Source organism: Podarcis muralis, chromosome 5 (assembly GCF_964188315.1).
Source record: "Podarcis muralis chromosome 5, rPodMur119.hap1.1, whole genome shotgun sequence".
NCBI lineage: Eukaryota > Metazoa > Chordata > Lepidosauria > Squamata > Lacertidae > Podarcis > Podarcis muralis.
The window spans coordinates 37,476,660-37,494,613 of NC_135659.1; the positions used below are offsets into that span (position 1 = coordinate 37,476,660).

At 40.2% G+C, this 17,954-nt stretch overlaps 1 protein-coding gene across 1 annotated transcript in view; it reads right to left on the reverse strand.

Moving 5' to 3' along the window:
• TNNI3K (TNNI3 interacting kinase) overlaps positions 1-17,954 on the reverse strand; it is a 150,626-nt gene that overhangs the window by 86,734 nt on the left and 45,938 nt on the right. Inside the window, exons 12-17 of the mRNA XM_077928586.1 lie at positions 17,267-17,353; positions 14,761-14,817; positions 12,825-12,917; positions 12,670-12,727; positions 12,367-12,561; positions 10,099-10,203 (exon numbers count right to left, since the gene is read on the reverse strand). Of these exons, the coding sequence (XP_077784712.1) occupies positions 10,099-10,203; positions 12,367-12,561; positions 12,670-12,727; positions 12,825-12,917; positions 14,761-14,817; positions 17,267-17,353 (595 nt within the window). The remainder of the gene's footprint in view (positions 1-10,098; positions 10,204-12,366; positions 12,562-12,669; positions 12,728-12,824; positions 12,918-14,760; positions 14,818-17,266; positions 17,354-17,954) is intronic.

Sequence of the window (17,954 nt, forward strand, 5' to 3'; positions counted from 1 at the left end):
AAATATCAGGGTAATTGAAGTCCCCCATTACTACTATCTCCCTTCCTTTTGCATGCTTGGCCATCTGTTCCAGGAAGGCATCATCTATGTCCTCCGTTTGGCTTGGGGATCTATAGTAAACTCCCACAATGAGGTCACTGTTATTCTTCTCTCCCTTAATTTTCACCCAAATGCTCTCACTTTGGCTTTGAGGTTCTAAATCTTGGATCTCTTCACAGGTATACACATCCCTGACATATAACGCCACTCCTCCTCCTTTCTTGTCTGGTCTGTTTCTTTGAAATAGATTGTATCCCTCCATTATTACATTCCAATCGTGGGATTTATCCCACCAGGTTTCAGTGATTCCTATTATGTCATATTTAGTTTGCTGTACCAGGAGCTCAAGCTCATCTTGTTTATTTCCCATGCTTTGTGCATTAGTGTACAGACATTGAAGTCCATTAATCATTCCCCCGTGTCTCTTATTTAAGGATTTTTTCCTCCCACCACTAGGTCTGCATGCTCTTTGCTCCATTCGGTCTATGACATTTGGATGATCATCTTCATCAATTGATAGACTCCTACCTTCAGGAGCACTGTCTCCCTCCCCCACATTAGTCAGTTTAAAGCCCTCCTGATGAGGTTTCTGAGATTTTTTGCAAAAACATTCCTCCCAACCGTTGTGAGGTGCAGCCCATCGCTTGCCAGAAGTCCATCTTCAAGAAACTGCATTCCGTGATCTAAGAATCCAAACCAGTCCAATCCAAATCCAATCCAGTCGTGGCTGACTCTGGGGTTACGGCGCTCATCTGGCTTTATTGGCCGAGGGAGCCGGTGTACAGCTTCCGGGTCATGTGGCCAGCATGACTAAGCTGCTTCTGGCGAACCAGAGCAGCGCACGGAAACACCATTTACCTTCCCGCTGGAGTGGTACCTATTTATCTACTTGCAATTTGATGTGCTTTCGAACTGCTAGGTTGGCAGGAGCAGGGACCGAGCAATGGGAGCTCACCCCATTGCGGGGATTTGAACCGCCAGCCTTCTGATTGGCAAGTCCTAGGCTCTGTGGTTTAACCCACAGCACCATCCACGTCTGGGAAATAAATGCTTTTTTAGCTGAATCTTGGGCGCCTTGTTTCATTGGCCATTTATGAAAGATAGGAGTCTAAATGCTATTTACTGCCTATGAAAATATAATCCCAAGGTCCAGTTTGCCCTGAAAGATCTCTGTTATTGGCAGTGATTTAAAGCTGAGTTTGGAGGGATGGAATGAAAGTCAAACAGCGACGTATTTTAACTTGCCCAGGGTAGTGTGTCAATGTGAGCGTCTGTGAAATGCAATTGCACTGTGAGTGTTCTTGTGAACCATTATTTGTCATCTATTCAGAGTTAGAGGCAGGCCCATTTTAAACTACTATAAGACAGAGAAAATAAGGGGGGGGGGATTTGAGAAATGCCCACACTGTGAATAATGCTTTCCTTAACGTTTGGATAACACAAATGGAACCATGGTTGAGTGGAGCAATATACAACTTTCTTCAAAAATAAAGACTTTGAAGGGAAAGAAGAGGTTGGACAAATTTCAGCATAAACACTGAGTACTTCTGGAGAAAGGAATGAGTGACTGGAAGTGGGATTTGGAATGAACTTCTTGACCCCAATGACAGCATCACTGCTGCAGTAAGCCCCACTGCTTACTGTTGTAAGGAACCTGTCAGCTTTCTTGACTGGGGATTTTGTGCTCCTGTTTCTCCCACCAATCCTCATGTGTCATCCCTTTATTGTATATTACTCGATACATACCTCACTGAAGTATTTCTCAGATTTCATCACAAATCTCCTCCCAGCACTCTATAAAGCTTGGTTCACCAACTGTTGTTTCAAGGTAGGTAGTCACGCAATCACACTCGTGTGGTTTAAGCAAGTTAGAATAAGTATAATTGTTTCTCTAAATATGTTATTGTCACTGCAAGAATCAAATTTTTTTTTAATGACTGCAGATTTCAGGGAATAAAAGTGAAGGTCTAGACTCTGCAATACCACCACATTGCAAAAACATGTTATTCTTTTCCTTGCTCTGGGTTTTGGCTTTGTAGTTCCTGTGGGGGACTGGGGAATTTCTTACAGCCAGACAATGCTACATACTTCCATTTCCTTTCTCTAAGCTTTGTTATGGTTCATCTACCAACTGGATCAATGAAGGAACTCAGAAAGAGAAAGCAAGCAGCCAGAACAGTATATTGTAGCTGCCATGTGGCCATTATCAAAATCAGCAGCCCTGAGTCACTTATTTCTCTATTGTCCAATAAAATTTGGAAATGCAAAATGAGTGATATGATGTTAGGCTGCAGGTTTCCCTGTCCCTTGCACTAGGTTCTGTTTATGAGCAGCAGGAAAACAGTCTGAGGACATCCTATCACGTGTTTTGTATTACTAAAGGAGGAGCCACAGGGCTATTTTTTTCAATGATAGCCCAGTATTGGCTCATAAGATATAGACCTGGCTTTACAGACATAGAATAATATACCCAGAGATGTATTCAGGAGTATTCTTGCAGTTAATAGGTAGACTTGCTTCTCTGGTTTTAAAATGACCTATATAAAAAACTGGTATAAATCCAATCTTTTGCTACTGTTTTAACAACTTTCATTTAAATGAAGTGCACAAATGTTTAGAAATAAATTCACCCATGATAAGTAATCCTGAAAAGTACTTTTGAAATCAATTCCTGCAGTGGTGATAACAAATCCAGGATAAAATATATATATAGTGCTCCAGGGCTTAGGATGAACTAGTTCAATTGAACAAAGTTCATTAAGTAGTGCAAAAATCTGTGAACTACACCTGAAATCAGATTCCATGATTGCTGAGTGAATGAACTTCATACAGAGATAAAACTTTGAATGATTTCTAGCTCATCTTCATATTCATTCCCTCTTTCCACCCCACAACAGGAAGCCCAGACTCTTACTGTAGCTCCCTCTCTCTTTTTCTTTAAAAAGTAAGTCAATCAGACATCTATGAAGAAAGTTAGAAAACAAAACACAGACACAATATTCTAAGGCTTATTGGGCAGGTACAGAAGTGCTACTGTTGCTATGAATGATTAGTCACTTATTCATGGCTTATAAACAATCAGAAAGAAGGAAAGCAAGGTATTTCCTGCATCTTCCTTGCTGAAGTAATTTGCTCTCTCAACAGGAGCAGCTTGCAGCAAAGCAAATCATACCTTGTGGGGCTGGCACAAATTAAACAGTTTAAGTTTTTTTTCTGGTAGGGAAATATAATTAAGGGAAAAGCTTCACTTGTTGATATTCTGTGTTCCAGATATGTTTAAAACATTTTTAAAAGCCAAATATTTCAGAAATATTTTCTTAAAGCTAAGAGGATTCTGGGAAGCAAAGCTGGGATTGCAGCGAGAGACTGTGAAAGTGATGCTACACTTTTCAGCCACATCATGACACTGTGGCGATCAAGGTACTTGAAGAGGTTTATTCATCACCTTACTATATAGTGTGTTCCAAGCATATGGAGTGTGAAAGGCGCAGCAAATTATAACATAAAAGAGTATGAATGTAGACACATCAATTCTCATATGGAATTTATCAAGAATGTTGTCTGAGCCAAGTAGATTTAGAGGGGAGAAAAAAGTATTTGAAAAGAAAGAAATGAACGAGTTGGCAACAGGATACATGATAAAGGGAAAGTGAAAGGAATATTGATGGTCTCTACAAAACAGCATAACATTACACATATTACAACTGAGGCTACAAGAAAGAACAGTCAAGTGGGGAACACCATTTTTTTATATATTTCATTTTTGCAGACAGATAAAATTTAAACTCTCCGAACCAGGACTTCCACAAATCAGTGCCTTCAAGATTTTCAACTTCACATAAAAGCAAACCCAGAGAATGATAAATTAAATCGTAAAAGTTTAATGGGCACATGAGATGTTGCCATGATTCTTTCCATTCCCAGTGAATCTGATTTCAGCTCTCCCATCTATTTTTCATCAAAATGTTTAAATGGTTTGAGTATGACAAGCAGAATTATTTTGAGATACCTGCACTCAGTTGTCAAGTGGAAATGTTAATCAAATAGAGGTACCCATAGGTCCTCCAGAATATTAAAGACTAAAAATAATCCAGGATCCGCAGCGTAAGGTCTGTGAAGCCATATCTTCAGATCATTAGAGCTTTTAGCTGGTGTCCCCATGTGGTAACTTTCTGGCATGTTCCTGCTCCAGAAAGAAAGGGGCAGAGGAGAGGAAGGCAGCTTATTCATTGTGAGAGGGTTTTTAAAAAGCATGTCTTACATAGCCTTTGCTTGGTATAGATTTCTCCTTTGGGAAGAACAGCAGGGTAAACTCAATGATTGTTTCCTTCTTTGGTTCTAGAATCATATGGTATGGTGTATCTCAAAGCGGGTGGTGCTGTGGGTTAAACCACAGAGCCTAGGACTTGCTGATCAGAAGGTCGGCGGTTCAAATCCCCATGACGGGTTGAGCTCCCGTTGCTCGGTCCCTGCTCCTGCCAACCTAGCAGTTCAGAAGCACGTCAAAGTGCAAGTAGATAAATAGGTACCGCTCCGGCGGAAAGATAAACAGAGTTTCCGTGTGCTGCTCTGGTTCGCCAGAAGCGGCTCAGTCATGCTGGCCACATGACCCGGAAGCTGTACGCCGGCTCCCTCGGCCAATAAAGCGAGATGAGCGCTGCAACCCCAGAGTCGGTCACGACTGGACCTAATGGTCAGGGGTCCCTTTACCTTTACCTTTATCTCAAAGCACTCTTTCTTGTCAGATACACAGTGAGCAAAGGTATTATAATTGGATGCCCCAAGCAATACTTTGCTGGATTTTGCAGAGGCCAAGGCTCCATTAGGCCCAGAAACAGAACTTCCTTCTTAACTCCTAAACATGGTCAGCCTTCCTGAACCTACTTTGACGAGAGAACGCTTGGAAACCTGCCTTGTCAATTTCCCCAAAGAAACAGAAGAGTTTGCTCTTTAAAGACATTCCTGTCAGTCCAAGATATTTCACCTGCACTGCATGATTTGTCTATATGTGTCTGTCTGTCTGTCTGTCTATCGATCTGTCCATATATCTGTTTATATTTACGTACACAGATATCAAGGGACAAAAGAATCTACCATAGCCAATAGAAGCAGAAGAAATAAGAAAACTCTCCTGGACCATTGTTGTTTCAATGACACTTAAAGCCTGGGTGGGTAAGTGTGGGAGAAATGTAGCCCTTTAAGCCTCACATTCAGGAAATACAAGAGGGGGAAAAAATCAGCAGAATCCAGACAAGGTTAATAAAGAGTTCATCAGATTCAGTACTAAATTGCCTGCTCTTAAGGCCATCTCCATCTCAAGACTGTGGCCAAGAATACCCTTTTCCATTATTTCTATGAAAACAGTAGAAAGAAGGGGGGGAAATAGAAAAAGAAAAAAGAATTAGGAGACGCATGTAATCAATCTTGTCCTTTAGAAAATCCAGTAGTTCTTCAGGCCTGCCAGATACTCTGCCTTTCAGGGCAACAGACAGGCAATGCCTATTAAATGTGTTTTTCTTCTCCAAAGAAATGGGGTCAGGGAAAGATTCTTCTAACCTTACTATGCTATAGATTTAATGAAAGGCAACTGCTATTTTAAGGTTTCATGAGGGGATTATATATATATATCTATATATATATATAACAAAGACGAATTGCGGACACCCATCCCCATTACCACAGAGCTTCCATTGACTCTTTTATCTATATCACCAAGCCAGCCCTTACAAACTTTCACTGATTGTTAGACCTATAAATGAGGCTTAGTCGCTGAGAAGGCTAGGTCCTGACACTCTCAGTGTTTATGAGTTAAAATAAGAGTGATATGCTGCAATGTCTGTCTTTTAGTTAAGGTGTTTTAATTATCCCAAATTCTTTTGACTAGCATACAGTTTTCTCAATAGTTGATACAGCGGTACCTCGGGTTAAGAACTTAATTCGTTCCGGAGGTCCATTCTTAACCTGAAATTGTTCTTAACCTGAAGCACCACTTTAGCTAATGGGGCCTCCTGCTGCCGCTGTGCCGCCGGAGCACGATTTCTGTTCTCATCCTGAAGCAAAGTTCAAAGTTCAAGCAAAGAGGTATTATTTCTGGGTTAGCGGAGTCTGTAACCTGAAGTGTATGTAACCTGAAGCGTATGTAAGCTGAAGCGTATGTAACCCGAAGTACCACTGTAGTGATGAGCAGGATTCATTAGCTTTCATGTTTTAACAGCAGAATGACAAATTACACTGGAATTGGTTCTTACCTTGGGTGTAAGTATATAGAGCACTGTCAGGGACTGGCTGGACACTGAGGAGGGGGGGCTGAATACTGATGAGTGGGCACTTGGAAAGGGGGAGGCTATAAACTGACTTAGAAGAATGGTCTGGGGGAGCCTTTAAAAGCCAGGAGGTGAAAGTCAGAGAGGCTACAGGATTGGAGAGTGAAGAACAGGTGCTGGAGAAAGGAGACATAGGTCAGGCAAACTGCTTCTATAGGCAAAATATGCAGAAGTGAAATTTTTTTGGCTGATAGTAAATTATGTAAAAGATCCCTGATTCCCACACCCCAAAGACTGAAAGAAAGACATTCACACACTGATTTTTGAGCATGGGTACTAAATATAATAATACATGGATGGTGCTGTGGGTTGTGAATGTAACTTGGATGCTTAAATAAGTAGGTTTAAACACAAAATGGGGGGGGGGGGCTCAGAAGGACTGTGTTTCTGGTGCCATGTTTACTGCATGATGCCTGTCATTTTAAATGTTCATGTGCCATTCAAAACTGTTGGCACCAGTTCATAATGAATCTACTTTTTTGCATCTGGACTCAAAAGGTAAAGCCCACTAATCAGGATATAAATACCTAAAGACAGGAAATGAGTGCAGTGGGAAATTAGAATGTATTTTGCATCTAGTTGGAGAAAAAACATTTTAAACAGTTTTAGGCAGGGCTTTTTCCCAGCCAGAACTTGCTGGAAGTCAGATCCAGCACCTTTCAGGTGGATGCCATTGCCAGAAATGTTGAACACCATCAGGCCTCCATGACTTCTGGGAAACCAGAGAGGGTGCTTCTTGGGGAGAGAAGTATGTGGAAAGATAGGCATCAGATATTCTTGTTTTTGTAACACATGTTCCTTCTTTCCAATGCCACCTCTTAAAATTAGTGTGTGAGGTGAGAACTGATTAGCAGGACACGTAGAAGTTTGATTTGCAGCGTGTTTACTCATAATTTCCTTCTAGACAAGAGAAATGGAGTTGGGAACATCACGCTAGTGGTGCATTTTGCAGTTTGCCGTTTTTCTGCACAAGAGTTGACAGCTTCCAGTTTTTACACTTAACAAAATGTACAAATACAGCAATCAAATATAAATGCGGCTATGTTCGGTCTTATGTGGACAGCATCTCCCAGCATTTTACACAAGCAAACACACACTTAACACAATTCCTACTTCCACTGCTTGTCAGGTGCAGGAATCCTAGTCCTGAATTGTTCAGAAATGGTTATTCAAAAGCTTAATGACAGGCTTTCCACCTCATTTGATTAATGAACTGTAATTAGTACAAAAGGCAGTAGTTGGGAAAGCAGATTTGGGTCTCCTGACACTGATCCTGCTCCAGCTGTACCAGCCATTAGTCAAGTTTGAAGCTGAAGCTCACGTTTTCAGAAGGCTTACGTTAGCAGCCCTGAAAGCACCGTGTGCTTATGTTATGCATCTATATGTGCAAACCTTGACATTCATACGATTAGATCAGAGAACCCTTGCAAATGTAGGAATCAATGCAGGAACCATGTTTGGGAACTAGAAATTCTGAACCTGTCTAAAAACAATATTCGGCTGAATTGTAAAATCACTGTCTCTTAAAATGTTTGCTTGTTTGTTTGTTGCATTTATAGCCTCACCTTTACCTCTAAGGAGCCCCAGGTGATGAACATGGTTCTTCTCTCCCTCCCTTCATTTAACTCTCACAATAATCCTGTGATATTAGGCTGAGATGCAGTGACTGGCCCAAGGTCACCCTGTGAGATTCATGGTCAAGTGGGGATTTGAACTCCCCAGGTCTCCCAGGTCCTAGTCTGGCACTTTAACCACTATACCACCCTGACTTTAATTTTGTCAGCAAAGGATTACTTATATCATTATCATCAGCATATATTTAGCACTTGTGCAGTACATGCATGTAATCTCACTATGTATTCTCGCTACATAGCGAGAAGTAATTCTCGCTATGTTCAATGGCTTACATGTCAAGAAAAGCATATTTTCTTAACTAACTGTGCAAAGTGTGCTACTCCTTTTATTCCATTTGTTCAGCTGATTCTAAAGAAATTACTGCAAGAACAGTATTTCAGAGCAGTGGTATTTCTTAAAGCAAAAAAAAATAAAAGTTTGGATTTGTTTTTAAGGAAGCCTGTAGAAATCATATCCTCAGAATACAAGAAACAAAACCAAAGTTTCCTTGAAAACAATACCTTTTGGTTTTATTTCAGTAAATGTCTATAATGAAATCAAATAACCCAAGCAGGTTGAGGGCTGTTCTAATGATGATCACCTGCACTCCCACTGAGTTAATAAATCAGGATGAATTAATTACTTCCAAAATTATCTCAAGCATGACAGACAGTTGATGTCTTTCAAATTAGGTATTAATTATTACAATGAAACTCATGGAAAAAATAAAAAATAAACACCCGTAAGTGGCTTTCAGATCTGTGAAGACTAGGTAATGTACCTACAGTCAGTGGGCTACCATATCTCCCCATTACAATAGTCAGAGCCAGTTCAGACTCTTCCAATAGCTTAGGATGGTTGACACCTACAGGAATCTGTAAAGTTACTTAGCAGCAAACAGACTACCTCCCCCTCCACACCTCTCCCCAAAACAATAAGGAGTTTGGGCAGGCTTTAGGAAGCTTTAAAGGACAGCTGATTATAGATGATTACAGTGGTACCTCGGGTTAAGTACTTAATTTGTTCCAGAGGTCCGTTCTTAACCTGAAACTGTTCTTAACCTGAAGCACCACTTTAGCTAATGGGGCCTCCTGCTGCTGCCACACTGCCAGAGCACGATTTCTGTTCTCATCCTGAAGCAAAGTTCTTAACCCGAGGTACTATTTCTGAGTTAGCGGAGTCTGTAACCTGAAGTGTATGTAACCTGAAGCATATGTAACCCGAGGTACCACTGTATATGATTTATAGAAAGTTGGGACTGTCCTTTGCTCTACAGTGAGGGTAGAGAACTGGGTCTGGCTGGCATGCCAAGTTCTTCCCCATCACCCCATGTGCCAATTTTGACAGGCTGCCCTCCTGTCAATCACAGATGGCACATGGTAACCTGCCTGTCAATCACAATGACATCAGCTGACCCATTTTTGCCTGCATGTTTTGAAACCAAACTTCCAGCCTCTCTGCTTCGCACCGTCTAACAGGTTAGCATTGACACTGCCATTCAAGGCTGAGCTTGTTCTGGCCTGCCTCTATTCCCATGTACATCTTTTCTCTCTCTTATTTTTTAGTCACATGCATTGAGAGATTGGGTAATGTACTATTAAATTACTTTCTGCCCCACTGGTAATTTCACTGAAGGAAGGTGCTTCTCCTGCCTCAGGACTTCCCCATGAGCTTTCTTATTCAGAGGTCCTGGCTGTGAGAATTGACACTCCTAACAGCCAGATGCAGAGTCTCTCATTTTGGAACTATTGCTTCAAGAAGGCATCCTCAGAAGTGAAATGTGCTCATTGCTTGAAGCCAGTGTCATGGTCCTCATTTTCCCTTAAGGTGAAGCTTTGCATTGTGGATGGCAAATTATGACTGTTATTTTTCTGGACATTTACAGAATGTGCAGTTTCATTTCAGCTTCAAATCTGATTAATCCACTACCCAGTTGTTTGAAAATGGACTAGACAGATGCTCTGAAGAGGCAATATGGGTTCAGTTCTGAAAATACTTCAATCTTCAGTTCAGCGATCTCATTTCAGCCATTCGCAATTGTAGAGCAGGTGCCTTCCTGCATTTATTTTGGAACAATATGAAGAGCAATATATCGAGAGGCAAAAGAAAGAGAGAACTGTACCTGTTCAAGTCACGATGTATAATTGGCTGTGTGAGATTGTGAAGGTACTCCATACCTTTGGCAACATCTACTGCGATGATTAATTTTGACTGCAAGTCAAGATTCCTGCGAGGCAAGGGTAAAAAAATAATAATATCGTAGCATTAGTCAAATTAGAGAGAGGTGAGAAGAATTTTCCAAACTTCCTGATTATTTACATAATCCTGATTGTTGAAATCAAGTTCTCTCAAAGTAGTTTAAATTAAGAACTTCTCTCAAGATGTAATTTGGAAATTGTTGAATTAAAACTTGATTAGTCATTAATTGGCCTGCTGTTTCCCACTTCCTCTACTTCTGAAGAGAAGGTGTTTCACTTAGAGAAAGAGGGAGTGAAGCTGACCTTGGCCTACGCCCTTATATACAGTATGCACTGGGGTAACTCCCTATGCCCTCATTGATAGGATTATGTCTCTGTTTGTTTATTTAAGGTATGTACTGTACTGTGGTTCATAAACAATAAAAATAAATCCCAGAGCAGTTTGCACAATATAACACTGAAAAACAATTTTAAAAAACCACCAAGGAGACAACTACAATTAAGACCCAACATATAAACCAACCTATCGAAAACCCAGTACAGCAGCAAAAAGAAACTAAGCACACAACCATATGATTGAGGAAAACCAAGCAGCCACTTTGGCTAAAGATCTTGCTGAGACACTAAAGCCAGGGAAAACAGGCATTGAAGGAACATATGCCTTACTAATCTTTGTGGAAGCGTAAATTGGCAGATTTGCTGCTAATAAAACTGAGAGGGGCAATACTGTGAAGCATGCCCATCCCCTATGCACCAGAGGCAAGATTTAATGAGCTCTGCCAGCAGAAGCCTTCCACTAGTACAATGGGGCTCTCATCCCATCTCTTCCTCCACACACACCCCAAACTGGCATGGGAGGGGGGAGAGGGTGTCAGAAGAACTCCCAGATCAGCACACAGGGGAAGGAGAGAGCATAAATGCTTGTGCTCTTCTTAGTGCTATGTTAGTGCTTCTTAGTGCTATGTTGAATTCCCTCCTGAGTTGCCAAATCCTCTTCCTGTGCACCAGCCTCCTGCATGTTCACCCTTATAATCCAAACCACAAGTATAAAGGAAGAGAGAAAAAATCAAAGGTGTCTGCATAATCAATAGACTCGTGCATACCATAGTCTACATGAAAAGGTTGGTGTTTTTGTTTTTGTTTTGAGAGGGCAAAATGCGTCAGCTTAGGTTCTCTCACTGAAGATTCTCTTAAGGCGCCCCTTGAACCTGGCATTTGACAGCTGAGTTGTACAGGCAACTCCCTGTTTACATGGAGGGTTGCATTCTGGGTCACTGTGTGTGTCAGTGGTCATGCAAAAGCTCATTCCGCCTATGCCCCCTTCCAGGGCCAAAAGCACCATACGTGCCAGCATTTGCCATAGCTGTCAACCTTTCCCTTTTCTTGTGAAGAATCCTATTCGGAATAAGGGAATTTCCCTTTAAAAAAGGAAAACGTTGACAGCTATGGCAGTTGCACGTCAGTTTGGACGCGCACAAAATGGTCACTGCCTATATATTGTTAGGGCCCACTGCATTTCTGTGATTGTAAACCTAAAATTGTTTTTAACATTGTGTTCTAATTCACTCTGGGGCCTTAGGGAGAAGGGCAGATTAATCATCATCTAGTTTATTGTAGCACTACAACTGCTACAACTGAGGAATCCCAAATAATATTAGTCCTCTTGCTCTTTCTGGCAAGAATCAAAAAACCCAGATGTTGCTCAACCATTATTCAAATTGTGGGAACAGAGAAACAATCAAACCATGAGAGAAGCTGATTATTTACATGTGCCCCCTTTCTGAAAACTCTTCTTCGTCTTCCACTACAAACTCAAGAGTCCTTATGTGCTAATTAGCTTGCCCATATTTCATGGAAAAACTGCCTAAATCACCAACCATGTCTACAAAAATGCATGTGTTGTGGGACAAGGTGAATAAAAATGCATATATTTGTGAAAACATGCCAAAAAAATGTATGAAGTTATGCAAAATTGCTTGCAAAAATGTGCACTGTTAGTCAAAATTGCATACAACTTTTTTTTTTAATTTGGAAAAAAAAACAACCCCACACTAAAATGCTGGTGAATTTTGCTGCAGAATTAAAAAAAAAAGAAATGGTACATTGCTGTTGAAATCTGGAGAACTGAATAGAAGTTGTGAAAGATGAGAAACTAAAAGAAACGGAAACTGACCGATGTAAGCCAGTTTTACCTTTTCTGTTCATGCAGCAGGGAGAAGAGGGATCCTCCAGATATGTATTGTGTAACTATTGCAAACTGGCTTGGATCATCCAGGCAAGCACCAACAAACTGGATGACACAGGGGTGATTGAGTCGGCACAGGATGGAAACTTCTCGGCAAAACATGTCAACGTCTGATTTGGAGCAGTAGGTGTTGGCTCGGTATCTGGTTAGCAGCATCAGAATATATATATATATATAGATTAAAATAATTCCATTTAAAAAACATTCTTAACTAAGTAAAGTAACCAACAAAAACTCCACTAAAGCTTACCGTTTGATTGCCACTATTTTATTTCTGCATCTTCCCTTATATACTTTTCCAAACGATCCTACAAGGAACGGGATTAAATAAGAACACAGCAACATGATGGGGGGGGGGCAGAATTCATTCTCTAAAATGGAACCTTATTTTCTACTTCCTTTTACCTGAACCAATAATTTCATGGAACTCGATTTCTGAGAGCTGGAGGTGAAAATGGGATGGCAAACCAGCGCGGAGAAGAAGAACATCTGCTTTTTCTGCCAAAGGAAAACAGTCCATTTGTAAAAATGCAGTGAATATATATTTTAAGTACCGAATTTAACAAAAAAAAAAAAAAAAAAGCAACACACTGATAGCATAGCTTCCCACTATGAATGGCTTGACTGGTATTTCGGTTCCTTTTTGTTTCAATATCCTACAATAAGCCCCCAATAATAAATACAGATTTGCAACATTCTGACTGCCTTAGAGCTTTTTTTTGGCTTTAGAAGCTTATCACTAAAGAACACTGTTCTATATGCATATTCTATCTGGATCGTGTAATGGTTGCAGAAAATCCTTTATACAAGGAATTAGTTCCTTCTCCTGTCTCTCTGTCTCTCTAACAGTAGCTAGCGAGGCTGTGTTTTTACTGCCATTCCAATACACTGTTCAATGACTCTGCGAATTGGATTTGATACACAACTGAATTTTCAGGCTAACTTGTTGATCCACGTGCTTCGCTGTAACAGGTTTATCAAAACATTTCTCAACAGAACATTTGAATATGCCTTTTGATTACATGAGTAGGATATAAACTTTTTGATGCACCCAAAGCTGATAATGCGGGAAGGAAATTCTAAAGGAAGTGTGTCAAAAGAGCCATCAAGAAGCAACTGAGTTATGCCTCAAACATATGATTAATTTTTTGTAAAAGATTTTATTTCAAATGCAGGTAGTTAAATCTGATAGCGCCCACATTTATATTCTTATCATCACTTTTAATATTTAGTAAGAAAAAACAAAACAAGACATCCTTGTAGTATCTTAGATGCCATTTCACAGAACATCACAATTCAATTTGTGTAGGACATATGAAATACTACAATAATTATAATTACAGAAATACATTTCTGACTGGTGTAAAAAGAGCCAGTTCCACAATTATGACACTTACCAAAGTTAAACTAAGGCTGCAATCCTATGCACACTTATCTTTGAAGCAAGCCCATTAAACACAGTAGGACTTACATCTGAGTAGGCTTCCATAAGACTGGACCGCTTTGACAATTATCCAGCAGCTGTCTTAAGTGACAGTTCCCAACTCACACATACTGAAATTCTGATGGTAAGAATTGCTACTGGCTTTGACCACTGTACATGCCCACTTGCCCTGTTCCAAATGCTGATGTGCCTTGTTTGTACTTCCCTGTCTATTGTTGAGACTAGGTCAGGACCTAAACCAAAGATGGATCTAGGGAGCATAACTGGGTGTGGAACTTCTGGGGCCCCTGCAGTGGGCACCACAACTATGACATCTAATGGAAGGTGAGAGGCGTGGAGGGGCATCAGATTTTGGCATCACACAGGGCACCACTGAGAAGCCAAGGTACGCTACTGCCTAAATCAGTGGTGGCCAAAGTTGGCCCTCCAGCTGTTTGGGGACTGCAATTCCCATCATCCCTGGCCACTGGTCCTGTTAGCTAGGGATGGTGGGAGTTGTAGTCCAAAAACAGCTGGAGGGCCAACTTTGGCCACCACTGGCCTAAATGAAGGAGGGAAAGTGCAGCCAATTCTGAACACTGCCACGTGTGTATTGTTTGGAGTTGCCAGCTTTTACACCTGTGATGTAACAGTTTCCTGGCAGGCAGAAATCTGGCAGGTATAACTTTTCCAGGTATGGAGATGAAGTGATAGAAACAGCATTGCCTGTCTTTTTTTCCCCATGTCAGGCCAGCTATCAAAAGTATGGGAGGCAAACTGAGTGGAGACACAGACACAGGTAAGATAGGCATGCCCAGCAGTTGTGCCACCAGCGGAACTGTTCTCATGGATGCCCAGAATAGACAAATCTAGGAAAACACCTTTGCTATAAAAGATTCAATTTGACATTAAAAATACCTTTCGTCATGCTTTTAATCTTCCCTAGAGGAGACGGAACTGACACATAGGATCCATCTGAAATAAAAAGAAAATGTAGGCTTACAGATTTTCAAAAATAATGTATCACTTAATAGACTCTCTCTGTGTGTGAAGCACCTAGGAAGTCTCATTCTAGGTTATTGTAAACCTGTCTTTTGAAAAGCAGGGCTGGTGTTGTAGGTGATATAGTTTTGATCTAGCTTTATTAACATGGGCATGGAAATTCCATGTTGTTCCAGCAAGGCAAAGGAAATGTCATAGACTCATTAATACCTAAGCTTTAGACTGCATGAATATTTTCTAAGCTGGTTTAAATGTATACACTGGAATAATAATAATAATAATAATAATAATAATAATAATAATAATAATAATTTATTATTTTTACCCCACTCATCTGACTGGGCTTCCCCAGCCACTCTGGGTGGTTTCCAACAAAATATTAAAATACAGTAATGCATCAAACATTAAAAGCTTCCCTAAACAGGGCTGCCTTCATATGTTTTCTAAAAGTCTGGTAATTGTTCTTCTCTTTGACATCTGATGGGAGGGTGTTCCACAGGGCGGGTGCCACTACTGAGAAGGCCCTCTGCCTGGTTCCCTGTAACTTTTGCTTCTCGCAGTGAGGGAACCGCCAGTGTCCGGGTAGAACAATGGGGGTGGAGAAGTTTAAAAAGTAAGGGCTTACTGTATATTTCAGTCTGTACTTTGAAAATCTTGGAACTGTGGTCCATGGAGCAATAGCATGGACCTGAGAGACAGAAAGATTTTGTTGCATCCCCTCCTGTTTTGTGGTAGTGCTGGTTATTGTTTCAACTCTGCTTTTAACAGAAGTTCTCAATAATATTTTAGAATTGTATTGTGGGATTGCACGTACCCTGCCCTGGGACACTGTAATGAAGGGAAGATTATGAATTAAAATAACAAACAAACAAACAAACATGCGGGGATTCAGCCATCAATGGAATGAAAAATCTTGGATACGGATGTACCATTTCCGTTCTAGGAGAGAAGGGATGTAGTATTCAAAGAGATTTGGGAGATGCAGGGGAGCAAGATTTATAGCTCTGCCTTTGGATATACACAATATTAAACAAGGGAAAGGGGAATTTTAAGAATGTTTGTGGTGGCTATTTTTTAAATCAGAATAACCAGAGATAAAGCCTGAGGGGGAAATCACATGTGATTGGAAGCACAGGCGGAAGGGAGGTCCATCCACTCTCCTCAAATTACTTGGCTATCTTGGAAATCAGTAAAAATAAAAATAAAATGTCCACTGATTTCTCCAGAACTAGGCTGTCATCCAATTCTGTGACTATTATACATTAACTTCGCAAAATTCATTTTCTGCCTTCAGTAAAACAGTGGGGTTTCTTTTTTATTATACTAGGGTGTTTCCTGAGTACAAGCTGAATAGTTGGTCAGAAAATAATTATTAATCCTTGGAATTATGAACTAAAGGCATTTGACCCAGGGGTGGGAAGAAGTGAAGTTTTCGGATGAATATATGCATTTATTTTTATTTGAGGTATAAATATTGATTTCAATACAGCTAACTTCAAATAAAAGTTTTAGGACGGGAGTCATAATGCACAAGTAATCAAAGTGACATCAAAGGAAAGCAAACAACACAAAGAGAATGCTTGAACAACAAATCAAACATGTAGGAAGGGATCTTTCCTTCTCACTTTATTGCATGCAACATGGAATGACAGCTTTTTTTAAGATAAAGAGGAATTCTAAAAAGAAATAAAAATGGAAAGCATATAAAAAAATAAAGACACAGGTCAATGCAATCAAATATGCTATTCTGCCTAAACTATAACCTACAAGCCATTGCCATTATGAATGGCAGGAGTGGATGGAGGAGCTCTGCATCAAACTGACTTTCTACATTATTGACCCAAACAGAAGCACATGCAGATACCTGCTGGTTTAACCAAATATTTTGCAAATGTACAAAGAGGGGAGTGCCTCTGTAATTAATAGTCTAGCTTTTGGGGCATCTGAGGTATAGGGGGCAATGCTTGTTTCTGGAGATCTTCTCTTTCCTTCTAATTTCTGCTCTCTTGGTGTCAGAAAGAACCATTATTCCTGGGCATGGCAGGAAGTACACCATATCTAATTCCTTCAACCTCCAGCCCATAGCCTTCTGTAAAGTTTGCATCCCCTTCTGCTCTCTCTCTCTTGTATTCTAACCTGGGGGTTTCTTCTAGCCTGCCTAAGGATCGATTTCACCCATCTCTCTCAGTCTCCTGCCCAACCTGCTTCCCAATTTGGTCCCTAAGAGGCTGACCAGGTTCTACAGTGGACAACTGTCTCTGCTATCTCTAGTCTGGCTCCAGGCTGTTAATTCTTTGTACTCTTATGGGGCTCTTCATGCAAACTAGTCTCTTGCCTATCTACTTCATTGAAAAGAAATCTATTAGATTGCATTCTTAGCAGTGCAAAATGGGAAAAAAAACAACACTTGTGAATACTATACCTCCCCCAGGTTGGGAGTATTCGTTACAAGGGGATTCATCCTGAGGTCTTTTGTAGTGTTTCAGAAGTGTGACAATAGCATCATGTCCTTGAAGAAACCATTTGAATAATAAGCAATCAAAAAACAAAAACCAATGAACATAACTGGATGAGTGTGTGCACCATGACAGTAATAACTTAGTCATAGCAATTTAAACTCTAAAAAACACATACCCACCAACACAATATAATCTGTCCTCAGCTTTTGTCGGTATTCAATTTACTTTAATGTAAACAAATAAAAGAATAAAATATGAATCACAGCAATCTTGAAATGCTATCCTCTTGGAAAAAAACCAGACGATGCCAACTAACAATTCAAACCTGAAAACACTGATGTCTAATAAATGAAACATGATAATAGTTAAAATTATAATTACTATTTTATTCCCCCACTTCACCCTAAAGTCTCAGGGTAGGTTAAAGGATGCTGAATCTACATCCACACATAAAAGCCTCTCTTCTAGCAAATGGCACCATATTATTATATGGATTTTATATTTATAGAAAATATAAAATATTTTATATTTATATATATCATATTTCTATAGATGTACTATAGAAATTGCTCTCTAAAGTAGGGTTTTTTATGACTCCAGAATGGACCGAGGTTTAAGCAGGCTCATGCACATTTTAATGTAGAAACATAA